The 14841-nt window shown below is 38.3% G+C and overlaps 2 protein-coding genes across 2 annotated transcripts; one reads left to right on the top strand and one right to left on the bottom strand.

Annotated features, from left to right (window-relative positions):
• Positions 1-2921: 2921 nt before the first annotated feature.
• Positions 2922-9306, bottom strand: LOC121939104 (CCR4-NOT transcription complex subunit 9-like). Its single transcript, XM_042482232.1, has 8 exons — positions 8917-9306; positions 7673-7858; positions 7459-7574; positions 6817-6926; positions 6600-6709; positions 6006-6104; positions 5789-5880; positions 2922-3813 (listed from the first exon to the last, which is right to left on the bottom strand). Exons 1-8 carry the CDS (start codon positions 8932-8934, stop codon positions 3645-3647), a joined length of 900 nt encoding a protein of 299 aa, XP_042338166.1. The 5' UTR covers positions 8935-9306; the 3' UTR covers positions 2922-3644.
• A 56-nt stretch (positions 9307-9362) lies between these two features.
• Positions 9363-14743, top strand: LOC121939099 (ubiquitin carboxyl-terminal hydrolase 37-like; the record flags this gene model as incomplete). The annotated part of the gene is made up of 5 exons (XM_042482226.1): positions 9363-9535; positions 10415-10642; positions 13851-14001; positions 14447-14532; positions 14628-14743. Coding segments are annotated over exons 2-5 (527 nt in total), but the record flags the coding sequence as incomplete, so codon positions are not given.
• Between the last annotated feature and the right edge of the window lie 98 nt (positions 14744-14841).

Below are 14841 nucleotides of genomic sequence, written 5' to 3'. Positions count from 1 at the left end.
CTTCCTTTCCTGCCACTCCCTCATTCCACCATCCGCAGTCCCCTCACTCGCTGCATCTGGTGAGGGTCATTCCTTTCAGCGTGCTTCACCTCTTTCTGTCTGTCTTTCTTCCTCATCCTCTGAGTGATAGTTGCTGTTCTGCAGGGTGACTCTTGCGTTCTGTATCAGCACTGATAACAAGGATCACAATTCTGGGAAAATTCCTGCTGTGCTGGAGAGGCCCGAACATAAAACAATGAGAAATACATATTGTTCAAGTAAAAAAACTCCTGATATTTGATGATATCTAAAGATTGCAATAGTCTGAGTAAAGGCTGATAAAGGATGATAGTATAGAACTTGGCAAGGTGCCACACACTGCAGAGCACAGCCGTGTAGATTTTATTACAGTGCTTAATTTAATTTATATTTCTCCACTGTCCAACATGCATGTGAAAAGGCACTGAGCCCAGAAAAATTAATACAGCATAGCATCGAAATACTTTTGTGTGGAAATATTGTATTGCTACACTGAAGCCAATTTTTTTTAATTGCATAAGTTATAAATATTGCAAATACAAATGAAACTTTTAATAGCTTACTAGATTAATATAACTATTTGCTTTGACAGTCCACTACATTTACATTTTGCAGCAATAAAAATAACTTAACTGAGATGAATGGACTGAAAACTTTATAAGAGATAAGAGATTAAGAGATAATACAAATGTTGACAATGTTTTCCTTTGGAAATTACAATAGATTATATCACAATACTTAGCTTATTGCAGCCAGTGGTGGATGAAGTTCCCCAAAAGCCATACTTGAGTACAGATTTCTTAGCAAGAAATGAATTTGGTAGAAATTAAAGTCACCTATTAGAATATTACTTGAGTAAAAGTCTTAAAGCATCTGATATATGCTGCACTTAAGTATAAAAAGTAATTTTAGGATATTAAATGTACTAAAGTATTGAAAGTAAAAGTACAATTAAATTCTGGTCATAAAAAAGCAAGAGATCAGAATTTTTAGAATTATAACGATAACTTCATAAGATGCTCCACCTTAAAAATGGAGCCTGAAATACACTTGAAGAAAAACAAGGGTTTTTTTTTCCTTTCCCCTCCATTCTTCCCTTGGTCCAGTCCTACTTACTAACTACTTCATGGGGCCTCTGGTGATTCACAGTCTTAGTTCAAACCTGCTTTAAAATGCAAACAAATCATAGGAGAATATTACTGGCTGACAATGTAGACATCCAAATCACAAACAGCACCATAAAAATGGAAAACATCACTTTCACCGTTCTCAACCCAGTCGAGCTAATGCACTCTATCATTTGAAAGGGTCCCAGGACCTGGCCTCTAATGACTTTAGCTACTGAAGCTCTTTCCTCATAAACGGACGAAAACACACAATGCTAACTCTGCAACACCTCTTATGGGGATCGGATTTGCTCACAAATGGAAGGCTTGAGCGTAGGTGAAGCAGTTGCTGTGAGCATAATGGAATCTATGGGGGCCACAATCTGTTAATGTACCGGTGAGAGGAAATCAAGGCTCATGAGTCTGTTGGGCTGTTAGAGTAAGAATTCAGTGAGCTCAGGTGAGCCACTTTCTCATCTGTCAAACAACAAATGAAACCATCTTCAAGAAACTTCAGACCTTGAACTGATACTTGCAGTCATGCTGGGGCGTGACTTGTGAAACAATGTATTGATTTAATCAGCTGACAGGAAATTCATCAGTAACTGTTTTTGTGAATCATTTCAGCCATTTTATCAACCAAAAGTGGCATTTAAGTGGAAATAGACACATTTTTGCTTTAGTTTATCATTATATTGTAAATGATTACACAGTGTAATGGCCAAAGACAATGACACCATGGGCTTTAACATTGGTTCCCTAAGTGTCGGTTTCACTGTACAATTCTGTCTACCACTGGATACAAAAGAGACGTGTATAGTTATACACATTATGTTTATAGTGTACACGACACGCCCCAACAAACTGTGCCCATCACTAGTACAAGGCAAACCCACTAACCCAACAGTTATCTGAACTCTGCTTCAACGCAACGTTGTAGTGAAACACTTGCAGACTGCAGAGGGAGCTTGAGATGAGTTAAGTACGTAACATACTGGATCCAAGCCAAGGCAACGTTGGCTTAAGTTAGGTGCAATGTAGCGATAACGATACATTCACTGGCCTTTGATGGTATGCATTCTCCGGTTGCGTCAATGACCAGCGTACACTACATGAAAGTGTCCAGACTTTGCTCTGATATGCTCCGACTCATGTCAAGAGCAGTCTGTACCCTTCTTAAACTTACAGTTTCTGTGCCAAATTGCCAATGTTTTGGACATCAATCAGCACGCTTCTTGGAATGTTATCATGAGTGGAGAAGTCACATAGCATCACTCAGTGGAAACGCAATTGTGTTTTGACATTTTGAAAATATCACTTAAGCTTTTGCTCAAATCTGTCATGGAAAGCCACCTAGTGTAAGTTACTATCCCCAGCAGCAAACATGGCAGAACCGAGGTATCTGTGGAAACTCTTAACTGATGAGAGAAAAGGAACATGTTGCTAGGCTCTGAGGAAAACGGAAAGCTCTCTGGTTGTCTGGTGCCAGCAATACCTCTTGGGAACGTTTGGGTGGGGTAAAAAAAATGTTTGTTTCCACTTGGACAACAATTTGTCCTTCAGAGTCAATGTCTCCCCCCCGTCTTTCCAGTAAAAAGGACTGAAAGCAGTTCTCCTAAGCACATGTCAAAGGCACAATTAATCCTAAAAGAGGTGTTAAACATCTCATAGATTACTAGGCCAAATATAAGCCAACAAACACATAAAACTATTAAGGAAATTCATCTGCAGTTCTACTAAACTGCTGCATATACTGTGGTATCAACCCACAAATAAAGAGACAAAACCAGTCATATAGAAGATTAAAAAGTCTTATTTGAAATGCAAGAAGCAAAAAATAACAGTTCCTGTTTTGAGGTGGAATGTTACATCAAGTTACAGTGATGAACGGGAAAAGACGAGTGTTGACCAATATTGTGGAGGAGCTGATAATAACAATCGATACTGGCTTATCATTCGTATTGATCAGTATTGATATGTGGACAGACATGGAGATAGAAATCGAAGTGAGAACTGCAGCAATACGTGTTTTACAAGCTGCATTGCATATTGGGCCATTTTTTCCCCATTTCATGTTTCATGTCTTTTTCTGTTATAGCAGTTATTTTGAATTTTCAGTTACCTGTTCAAAATGACTAAGTTTAAGTTGTAAAATATCCTACCCAGACATATCTTTAGCACAACTCTCCATCAAAATTTAAGCGATTTTGCCAAAAACATATCTGTCATAAACAAATACCAGCCAACAAATCATCATTGGATTTTAATTAGTCTCAAATATGAGTTATCAGTTTTGGCTTCACTCTGGCTCATAAAAAGCAGGATTTTTTTCAGTTGTTATAGTGACCTACTGTGTGGGGGGAAAAAATGGTGTAATTTATCTATCCAAAAGCAAAAAAAAAAAAAACTTCATTTATTATTTCTTTCACTTTGCAGACAATCTTAGCACCACATTTGGCAAAAATACAAAATCTAGACGGTGATGACAGAGTCCTTCTGTAAACACATACTTTGTCCCCGTCACTGCGGAGCCAGTGGGATACCTCTGGCGTCGGTGACTTGGCCCTCCTGCAGATTCTTGACCAGCTGAGCCAGCCAACGCTTCGTGGTGGTGTCGTCCTTCAGCACCTGGGCGAAGGTGCTGTCTTTCAGCTGGTCTGGCAGACACTGACGCAGCGCTTCTCTGGCTCTGAAGGAAGGAACACCATATAAGTACTTTTTTTGTCGACAGCATCTTGCTATTAAAGACAAAGCTTCTCATGTTGAGGGCTCCAAATGGCAGCGAGAGGTAAATCTATTAAATAAAGTTATTATTATTCAATGAAAGGCTGTACTTCTCTACCTACAGTACATCAAGACTACATACACATATATGAAAAAGTCATGCAGAGAAAAGGTGATTCCTCAGATAAAGGCTGCTATCTATGGAGGTTCTCCTGCTTAATTTATTTTTCAAGTATAAGCCCTCTTCTGCATTATGCTTTCCTGATATGCATTATTACTAATACTGAAAGCAATACTAGCTATAATGAGCTATACCTTACCTATCAGGTTGATAAACAAAATATTGGTAAACGCCGGTTAAATACACTAGTCTCTTTCACAGGAAATTGGTGAGCAGAGTGCTTTGCTGCGTCACACATGCTGGATTCATCCATTAGATGCTGCAGAGGAGAGGAGCTGCATCTTTGTGCTCCTCTTTAAAATAACTTTGGATCAGAGTCGTTGATGCAAACAACACGGACCTTTTGATATTAAAACACAAATCCAACTGGTCAATGTTTAACTTTCAACTGATCTGAACTTGATGCGAACTCCAGTGGGTAAAATTCATCATACACTGGCTGATTATTAAAATATATCCAGCCTGACTGCTGGCACTCTTCTACTTTTGTGGGGACCTTTTCTATCCAGGGTTTCCCACACATTCATTTAAGTGTGGCAGACTGCAACAATTAAAACAGCTGCTATCACAAATCTCCTATTCTAATTTTAGAGCTGGATTTGGGATTATAACAATTAATCGACAATCAATTAATCGATCATTAAGAATTTAATCGAATATGTGAAATTCAGAAAAATTAATCGATAGGCTATGCAATGCTGTCAAAGGATATGCAATATGTTGCTGTGAGCGTTAATTTAGGAAAAATAGCATTTGGTATTGTTAGAAATAAGCAACGTTTTTATTTTAGTGTTCTTTTATATTGATTGATTGTTACTTTTACCAATAATCGATTAAGAAAAGTGCTTAAGATTCGCAATCCTAAGCTGAATCATTCATTAGGAGCACTGTTGGGGTATATATACGGTTTGGTTATTCATTGCCACACACTCTCGGAGTGCAAAGCGAACTCTGGGCACAGATGGAGAATGTCAGGCACATTAAAATGAAACTTGGTTGTTCATGCTGCTGTGTCTGAAAGTTTGCATTCACTCACAGCAGCTGCTCCTCTCATCAATTGACCTGATCAGCTGTGAACAGTTTGTCGGATCAATTATTCACCTGGTGAGTCACAAACTGCTGCTGTGGAAAAAATGAACTCAAGGAGAGCTCCGCCTGCTCTGTGTTCATAGACCCGCAAAAAACTCAAGTTTTACAGAGGGGACACAGAATGATACTAAGGCACAAAGGCATGGAAATAATAAATAAATAATATCTTATAATGTCTTCAGTCTTAATTTCAGGCAAAGTGGGGTACCTCCCCCATGTGCAATATTTTCAATCATGTAAAACCAAAAATTATATTGGCAATAGTCAACAGATACCAGAACTCAAAGAGCAATATTTTGAAATTGCTTTCTTTGTCCTTCTAACAGCCAAAAATGCCAAAAGCGTATCTATAAGTCTGTATTCACCAAAAAAAAAAAAAAAATTGAAACGGATAATAAAAACAGCAGTTAATACATTTTCTGATCATTACCTAATAAACAATGAGAGTGTAAATATTACATTGTGACCACAGGCTTACAAGCCATTTAACTGCCAGTCAACACACTGAATTTGTGTAAAGGCTCCCCCTGGTGGCAGTACTGCGAACTTTCTCTACTCTATTGAAAGTTTCCAGAGTCAGGGGGACTGGAAACAATTCAACATAAATCGGCCCTCAATCAAGAGCTGAAGTTAATACAGGTGTGTTGCATTCTGTACAATACTGCTTTACCTGAGATTGTCTGAGAGGCGAAGGTAGCAGCGAACAACATGCTTCAACAGGCGAGCAGACGGTTCTTTAGAGAGCTGCAGCACCATTTTGCCCTGCAAAAAAACCCATCAGATTACATTGTGACAGAGGATCTTCCATTACAATCAATGCAAAGTGTTATATGGTGCAGAGACTCAGAAGGAGAATTCAAACTCAGAGGTTTCTTCAGAGCACTCACAAGGATCATAGCGACGTGGGAGAAACGTTCATACGTCTGACATATATAGGCCAGCCCTGTGTCATCCAGCAGGATCTTCTGCAGTATGAAAGTAGCAACCTGCCAAACAATATGAGGAGAAGAATAATGAGGCATTAGCTGGTGTAGCAACCCCATTACATACCAAAACTGTTAATTAATATATTATTTTTCTGTAACTTGAGAGTAAAAAATATAGACGGTTTGACTGACACTACAGCCGTTTTAAGTTCTTTTAATTCTCAAAGAAAAGTAGCAGGTCTGATGATCTGCTCTTTATTTAATTTTTTTTTTTTACGGTAGTTAAACAGTGTAGGTGATCAACAAGAGAGAAAGACCCAGGTTTTTATCTATAAATACACACCAACAGTCAAGTTAGCAGGGTTCCTGCAGCTTAAGGCAAGTTACACTTTTCTAATGCCACTCAAAATTACACGGAAGACCACTTTTACAATCACCAAAATTGAAGAGAAAAAAATGTGCTGACATCAATTACTTAGAGTCAACACGGGAACCCTGGTTAGGGTATATGTTAGTTAGAGGACTGCAGAAAAGGCAGCTGGAACAGTTGCGTACCGTCTTGGAAAGCTCACTCCCTGATTCCATAATACGGAGACACAGTGGGATGATTTCAGTGGTGAGGAGGAAGTTAATCACTTCTTGTTCATCTGTTTTGACCAAGGCACCTGCAGCAAATACAAGAAGGCAGCTTGATGAGAATAATGAAGACACAATTTTGTGGGAACAACCTTAAATCAAGAAATTAAAATGTCAAAGTGGGAATAAAGTTTACCGATGACTCCAAGGCTGGTAAGTCGCAGGTACTCAAATGGACGTGTTTTGCTCACAGTGTGCAGAAAGGGGTAAAGGAAGAGAGGGATGTGAGCAGCAAGAAATGCAGATCTGGTGAGGAACAAAGAGGTAAAATCATTTTAATTAACAAAACCAGAATTATATGCAGTGAATATCAGATGCAAGCTACAAGGATGCCTTTACAACTTCATTGATTTTACTGACAATAGAGACAAAAATACCTACAGCAGTATTACATGCAATTAACTTGAAGAACAAGAAATTAAGGTCCACTTTTCAGATGTATCGCACATTTCTGCTACATTGAAAAGAGACATTATTAAAAGGAAATTATTTAGATGTTATGTCTGATAAAGAAGTCAATTCTAAGGCTTTACCTTTAATATTCACTGAAGAATTATACCGTCACATCAAACACTTACATCCTACATACAAATCTCATTTAAATTATTTATCACTGACTATTTGACTGTTATTTCAGAGCAAAGTGTGTCAGATGGAGTGGAAAAATGTCCACTGTCCTATAAACAAAATAGCATTACACAGCTGAAACTTCTTGAGACAGCCTATCATCACCAACATTAAAAAACTGACATTTCCCTTTTAATGAACTCGCTATTACCTTGTCTCTGGGTGCGAGGCAACACACTGCAGAAGTGCCAGAGCATTGCACACTCTGTTAGACTGGTGAGCTGTAAGTGTAGGTGGGTTTATAGATGGATAGATGTTCACTATTTCCTAAGAGAAATAAATAAGACGAGGAAAGAAATCAGTTAAAAACAACACAAATAAAAACATACTATTTGCTATAGAAAAGAATGGGATATTGGGCATACCTGCAACAGGGCAGCAATAGTGCCACAGGAGTGCCAGAGCATTGGTGCCAGGTCTGGCACAGACTCGCGTTTCTTGCTTAGTTCCAGCAAAGCATTTTCTCTGGTCTCTGGACTGGACAACTCGTTGATCCATTGGTAGATCTTCTCTCGGTCTACCTGGGCCAGGGCTGTGACGTTAGTTACAGCCTGGAAAAGATGGGGAAATAAGCATAAATGCATCAGTCATCGCTATCTAGTTAAGCATTGGATACTGTACATCACACACACATTTTAAGAGCAAAACCAAGAACTACGGTTTTAGTTAGGCTTTTAATTGAACTTTATCTATTTATTCATACATTTTAGTCAGTTTCATTGCTTTACTAGATTTTCTGTAATTTTGTTCTGTTAATTACTTTACTAATTTTTACTATTCTTAATATTTATCTATTATTATTTGTTCTACTATTTAGAGCATTTTATTTATCTACTTTACCTATTATAAATATTATATTTGTCATTTTTGTCTTTTATCTAAAAGGTTTTTATCCTGCCTCTGGTGTTTCCTCCACTATGGTGGTGTTTCCTCAGTTCCTAGTTTTAAGTCTAGTTTTACTATTATTTTCATGCTTTAGGTTTGCTTTTTATTTTACCCATGTGCCTATGTAGTTGTGTGTGTGTGTGTGTGTGTGTGTGTGTGTGTGTTTGACTGATAGATTGATTGTATAACAAAAGACATTTCAGCAACTTTGCCTATACGTAATGAAGTTAGGTCTGTTACAACTAGACACATTCAGATAATTTAAATCAATGTTACAAAATATGATGTCTGATTTTGTGAGAGCAAACATGCGTTTACCTAGCTATCTAACACACAATATCAGTTTTCTACTTGGAGGCCCAACCAACGCAAACTGTACATGCAAGCATTGTTCAAAGCCAGAAACCTTTATTTTAAACTCTAGTGGAGATCCCTTAGTTTCTAAAAAATACCAAATATCAAGATGAATTTGGGGAAATATGAATAAAACGAGGTACACATATACATAAGCAGTCATGAAAATACAGAGACTTGGGTTCGAATATCTCACTCGGTGAAATCATTATACAGCTTCAAATATGAGTTGAGCCATGATGCGAAATTTGTGTGTAATGCTGATGGTAAATGTGATGGTTATAAAATCAAAGCAAAACAAACAAAGAATAAATGTATGTTAAAACGGTTGATACTTCACAATGATGTTAAACGGATGTTAAAAACTTACTGCTCCGGTCGCCAGCATTCTCTGAAGCTCTTTGAGTCTTTATGTAAACTTCTGTATCAGCTAAAGTGCTGCGTTGTGGCAAACTAATGTGGCTGCAATAAAACAAACTTGTCGTATCGAACAGAACGAGCAGCTAGCCCAAGCTAGCCCAAGCTAGCTGCTAGCGTTAAATGTCTTGACAAATGCACTCCGGTACGCGCGAACAGTACAAGCAACATAACTTCATTAAGAAAACGGGCTAAAGATTAAATAAAGGTTAATATTTTCATTTATTGATACCGACAACAGCCTCGGGAGGTAAAAACTGAACGCAATTCAGAGAATATGTGTCCAGGGGCGAGTTTTTGTTAGCAATGGCAGCAGCCTAGCTAAATACACATAATTGAGATATCGCGAGAATAAGATGGGAACGCGCTCTCGGTTATCATTTCCGTTGTAAATTTTCACATTCCCGCCATCATCGCGCAGTGTTGCGAGGCGTCGTGTGCGGGTCCACTGTCAACAACATACGTATCAGAGAGCAGTTGAATGCCGGCAAAACAAACTTTCTGCCCTCGGAGGACCTACGGACACGATACCGTAATTTAAAAGTTTCAAGACGGCCACATAAAATCGTCAGGTAAAGAGCTGCGGCGGTTACATCAAACTGTGTCACTGTTTTCATCACCAAATTACAATCAGGCAAATTAGCCAGTTAGCTAGTTCCCGCTAGCCCGCTAGCCGACTTGCTAATGTCGGCCTCCCCCATCCATTCAAGATGAGGGGACGACATCATCTACATCCCAGACACTCGGCTTGGCTGTAGTCTCACCCGTAGCTTATTCTTTGTAACTTTTCAGGTTTTTTTTGTCATTGTTCGTCTTGAGATAATAACATTGACGAAGCTAGAAGAGCGCAGGTCGTAGTGTGTCGTGCACCTCCGCACGTCTTTGCTGCCGCTGTACAGATTGGGCATTTGGCTAGTTCGGTGGCTAATGCAAAAGGCTACAGTGGCTCATTTCAGAACCGTTAGCGAACATGAGCGGCGTGAGTTTCTCCACTTTGTTTGTCAAAATTATGCTGCGACTCTATTGTCTTTGTGAAAGTGTGTCGTTTAACAGCATGTCTGTAATGTTTAGCTGTTGTGGTTAACTTGGAGTTTGTTATGACTTTCCACAAGCGCTCAGTAGTAAAGCGGTGTGAAAACGGGTTAGCTTAATGCGTTATTAATATTTCTAGCGGAGCAATTTTAACATCGCTAATAACACGCATTTTCTAATTAGAGTTTTCATAAGTCCTGTGGTATCAGTACTCATGATTTCTTTCAAATTGGTGTGGTTCATCATTGAGCTCGTTAGCTGACTGGAGCAAAGGCAGTAATAACGGTAATTTCGTCGTACATCTATGGTAAAAGCATGACAATTATAATCCACACTATGGTGACGAAACGTTGATGCTGTGTAATAAAAGGCACACTGTGATTATTGACAGATTTTTTTTTAATTTCCCCCTTGTTTAGGATTTGTTGACCACAAGTCCCAGCCTCCAAAGTGCACCAACTGGATAGTAAGCCATGTCAACCATAGTGCCCAAACTCTCCAGCGGTGGCGCTGTGAAGATCCGCTTTACCAGCCTGGACATGGGCACCACCAGATGGAGAGAAGGAACCTTTGAGATTTTGGAAAAGGACAACAAAGTCAACCTCTGTCTAAGATTTAACTGTGGCGGAGCATCCAAAACTTTCCAGGTATTGTTAATTTCGTTTGAGTTGTATTTATTGAATAATTGGTGCAAATGTTTAAACATCGCTGTGGATTCTGTAGTACCTTTTATTACATTTTCATAGTAACATTTTAAGTAACACCACTCCAATTTTTGGAAAACTAGTTCTCATTTGTAGATGTCATCAGCAATGGATTGCCCATAGAACAAGCAAGAAAATACCTAATTTTTCCTGTAATTGTACTTTAACACTGCCATTTTTTACTTTGTTAAATGAAATTGTTTCCACTGCACTTTTAACAGCAATATTATGAAATAGAAATTAAAAAAAAAAAAAGTTAGGAATACACCACAAAGACTGGATGCTCCACCTATGACTATTTTCTGCCAACACACACATTTGTAGTCTTGACAGTCATGAAAGATAAGTTATCATTTTCACTAAATGAAGGGAACTAAATATTTTTTTTAGTCCTGACAGTCATAAAGGAGTACATATTGAACAAAAAAAGGACAGCTCTGAATGTCTTGTAGACTGAAAGTAGATAACGATTAGGATCATGTAAGAGACCTTGCACATGATAGTTCTAGAACACAGAAAACCAAAACATGACATAAATTGTGTGGCTAAATTACGCTGCAATTTGCATAGACAAGCCAACGAAACAGCCTTTTACACTGTGTGATCATGGCAATCCTGTAGGTTAGTTGTATGTCATACTGTGTGAGATGAGAGATGAGTTGAGATGAGCCTACTTTGCACTTCGTGTCTGATAGTACAGGATCAGCTTCGAGGCATGTTACATTGTGAGTTGATGAGCTAAGTGCAGAAACAAGATAAACTGGATGCAGTGTTTCCCAAGTCAGAATTTATGTGTGTGTGTGTCTTTTTTATTGTCATTCTGTGCACCATCTCTGATAGCAGACGTTTTTGTGGTCGAGTTATTTTTTATCCCTCAGCAGCAGTTCGAATCGCTGCGTGGATAATTGATCAGTTGATCCAGTCAGAGCTGATCAGATTAATGGATGAGAGGAAAGGCAGATTGAGTGAATGCAAACTTTTACACCCAGTGCAATAAATGTTAAATTTCATTTTCATTGCACCTTGTGTTCAGCTGCTCTGTCTGCAGTGAATAACTGCATGGTATGGACAATATATTTCAATAGCATGAGATTATCTTTTTGTGGTGGCAGATGTTTTAATCAAGGCGGCCTGCCATAAATAAATGAATGTGTGGGAAAATCCTGTGGATGATAAATCACGGCAGACCAGAAGGTTTTTTTCTGCGACTTTTTATTTAATTTTTCTCACACTAAATGAACCATGCTTGAAATAATATTAATGCTAAAGTTGGTAACTTTTAAAATAGCTTTTTTTAAACAAGGCAATGCTGATCAAGTATGAATCAATATTCTGTCACTGTAGTACTAAATGTTACTGCACAGCCTATTTCTCACTCAAATATTTTCAGAAACCCGTTTTAGTGTACGGTTTAGCTGTAGAATGAGAAAGTTGAGAACATGAGAAGTCAGTGCTACTTACAGTATTGTACAGTAGTACAGTATAGTTTGAGCGAATTTCACGAGCTGTGACTGACAGCTGCAATACAGACTCCTCGGCACTGATTGGTTATTTTCTTTATTTGCGGCAATATCATTGGAAGAAATTTTTTACCAGATCATAAGTCAAGTACAATTTTTTCACATCAATTGTGACTCTCAAGTTATCTATAGTTTGCTCAACAACCATAATGTGTGTCCTCATCTTTAGAGTAAAGCAATGCTTAAAAACCGCTGGAGACGTGAAAAATGACTTTCGAAAACCTACCTCAACACATATATGTAAAAATTCATGACATCCATCTCCGTAATTAAGCAGTCCTGCATGTTGATTCTCCACATTGTCTGCAATGACCTAACTAAGCCAGACATATTAAATGTACCGGCAGGAATACTGCTGGAATAATGTTGTGTCACCTGCATTTACATCAATGTGTTTTACTTCTGAGTGCAAGTCTCATCATAGGCCTTCTTATTTACTTCCATTTATTTTATCTTATTTGTAATGACAATACACATCATTAAACATTTCTGTAAATTAACCAGTGCCAGTTGGCTAATTTTTAATTGTAGCTCTTTGGCAAGATGTTTTAAAAGGTCTTGCAACACTGTCACAACTAAGACTCTTTATTATGCTGTCTTTCTTTTTTTTTCTTTTTTTTAAACACAGAACAAACAATGCTGGTATAATGTCGATCCATTGTGCAATTTTTAGCTAGCATGTTGGTGTGCCAGATGCAAAAGAGGCATAATGGCCATGATGTGTAAAACAGCAGCGTCAGCATTTAGTGTGACATAAAATACATATGTCAAGCATCACTCTCTAAACAGAAACAGTGGCATAGCATGATAAAGCTATCATTAATCGTCCTTGTTAAATGCTTGCTGATCTCGTCTTCTGCTCAGATGTTAATGAGCTCCTGAATCTTATATTCTACCCAGTTTGCGGGCATTTGCTGCTGTTTTTCTTCCTTGTTAGGCGGCATACATAACACACCCTTAATACGTCACACCTGTCTTGTCTTGAAAGCTATTATTTTTTTATTTACACAGCAGTTTAGCACTGTTACTATCTCTGCTGCTGGCAAACAGGCAGAATAATCCATTCTGTGTTTAAAAGTTTTTTTGCAGAATGACAGGGGGGAATGAAAGCAACATACCAGCCTTGATCAGGCTTTGCGTGATGTGAAAGGGCAATGCATCATTTTAAGAAGAAAAAAATCCTGATGTTTTGGTGCTGTAGGGCACCTAAAAATTGACTGTGATAACCCGAGTTTGGGTCTGACTCTGGCTCCTTTCAACTAATATCATTAGCACAGGTAGGCCAGGCACAATATCTGGTTTGCAAGCCACAAAACCATCAAAAAATGAAGAGAATCTGAAAAGACTGCATCAGAGTCCATGGAGCGCAGCTGCATAGTCATCGGACCCTTGTCAGAGCTGGCTGATGCTACTTTATTTTTGGCCAGTCTATGTTTGTTAGCAAAAGGCCAATTAAGTAGGAAATTGGTAAGTAATTAGTGCACAATTAAATTTGACCTGAATGACTTGAACCATAACACCAATCAGCTGCAGTTGTAATTATTTATTAAAAAAAACATACAAAAGAAATATCTAAAACTACAATCAAGGAATTAATTTGATGAATGTGTATTTTTTTTTCTTGTCCTCAGCTGAACCAGAACGTGAAGAACATCAACCAGAGTTTGAACCGAATCATTCTGTATTTGAAGGACAGCAGTGTCATCACCTTGGACAAGGTGCCCACGTCTGTGGCTCAGAAGACTAAAGAATACCTGGAAAAGCTGAAGTTGGGAAAACCAGGTAATCACTCCTCTGTTCAGTAGAACCAGAAAAGCTTTGATGGTTCACAGCACGATGGAAACCGAATGACTGTGATTCTTATTTGTGATGTTTGACTGATTTTGTTTTTTCTGATTTTGTCCATACAAAATCATTGTTTTTAACTACAGCTTTGCTTTAGTTGTATTTTCCAAGGTAATGCTGAGTTGTAACTGAGACTTAAAGGAGTATTTCTTATACATCACCAAATCAATATTTTCTTTGTTTTCATAAAAAAAAAAAAAATACCAATACAGCAGGCCTCAACTTGTTGGTGCAAATAAATTGCAGTTGTAATACACTCTTCATTACAGCTTTTCTGGGTAGCTACATGTTATTCTATTTTAATATATGATGATGTTTTGCAAAAGAGATAATCATAACCCCCAACTTTATACTGAGTTCTTATTCATTACTTATTTTGCAGTTTTAAAATCCCACGGAAGTGCAAACCTCAGTGTGCTCGGGAACCGCTCTGTGAAAAATGAGACCAATCCGTCAGGAGAGAGACAAGTGAGTGAGAACATGCAACTGCATTTTTAAGTTTTCGTTCAGACAAGCATACGCTTACATTTGGCTCAAATATCCAGATTCCTAACATCTTCCAGACAACACCGAGGCGGCAGAGTGCAGAAGGCAGAGAGGACACAACACCCCGAAAGCCTCTGGGCAGCCCGAGCAGAGCAGCCTCCACTCCAACTCGCACTGGACTCTCTGAAAATAGGTATGATGGAAATTCACATTGCTCTAACTATGCATGTTATGTCATGTAAACTGTTTGATCATTTTAAAACACAACTTGAGGTGATGATTCTCTGCATA

The sequence above is a fragment of the Plectropomus leopardus genome, unplaced genomic scaffold (assembly GCF_008729295.1).
Source record: "Plectropomus leopardus isolate mb unplaced genomic scaffold, YSFRI_Pleo_2.0 unplaced_scaffold41, whole genome shotgun sequence".
Classification (NCBI taxonomy): domain Eukaryota; kingdom Metazoa; phylum Chordata; class Actinopteri; order Perciformes; family Serranidae; genus Plectropomus; species Plectropomus leopardus.
This window is presented reverse-complemented; position numbering and strand designations above follow the sequence as displayed.

Bases quoted from the DNA above. Each gene is read 5' to 3' on its own strand.
- LOC121939104 (XM_042482232.1), bottom strand. The intron at 7,575-7,672 runs GTATGCCCAATA...TATTTCTCTTAG, and splicing joins CTATTGCTGCCCTGTTGCAG to GAAATAGTGAACATCTATCC. The intron at 6,105-6,599 runs GTACGCAACTGT...ATTGTTTGGCAG, and splicing joins GGAGTGAGCTTTCCAAGACG to GTTGCTACTTTCATACTGCA.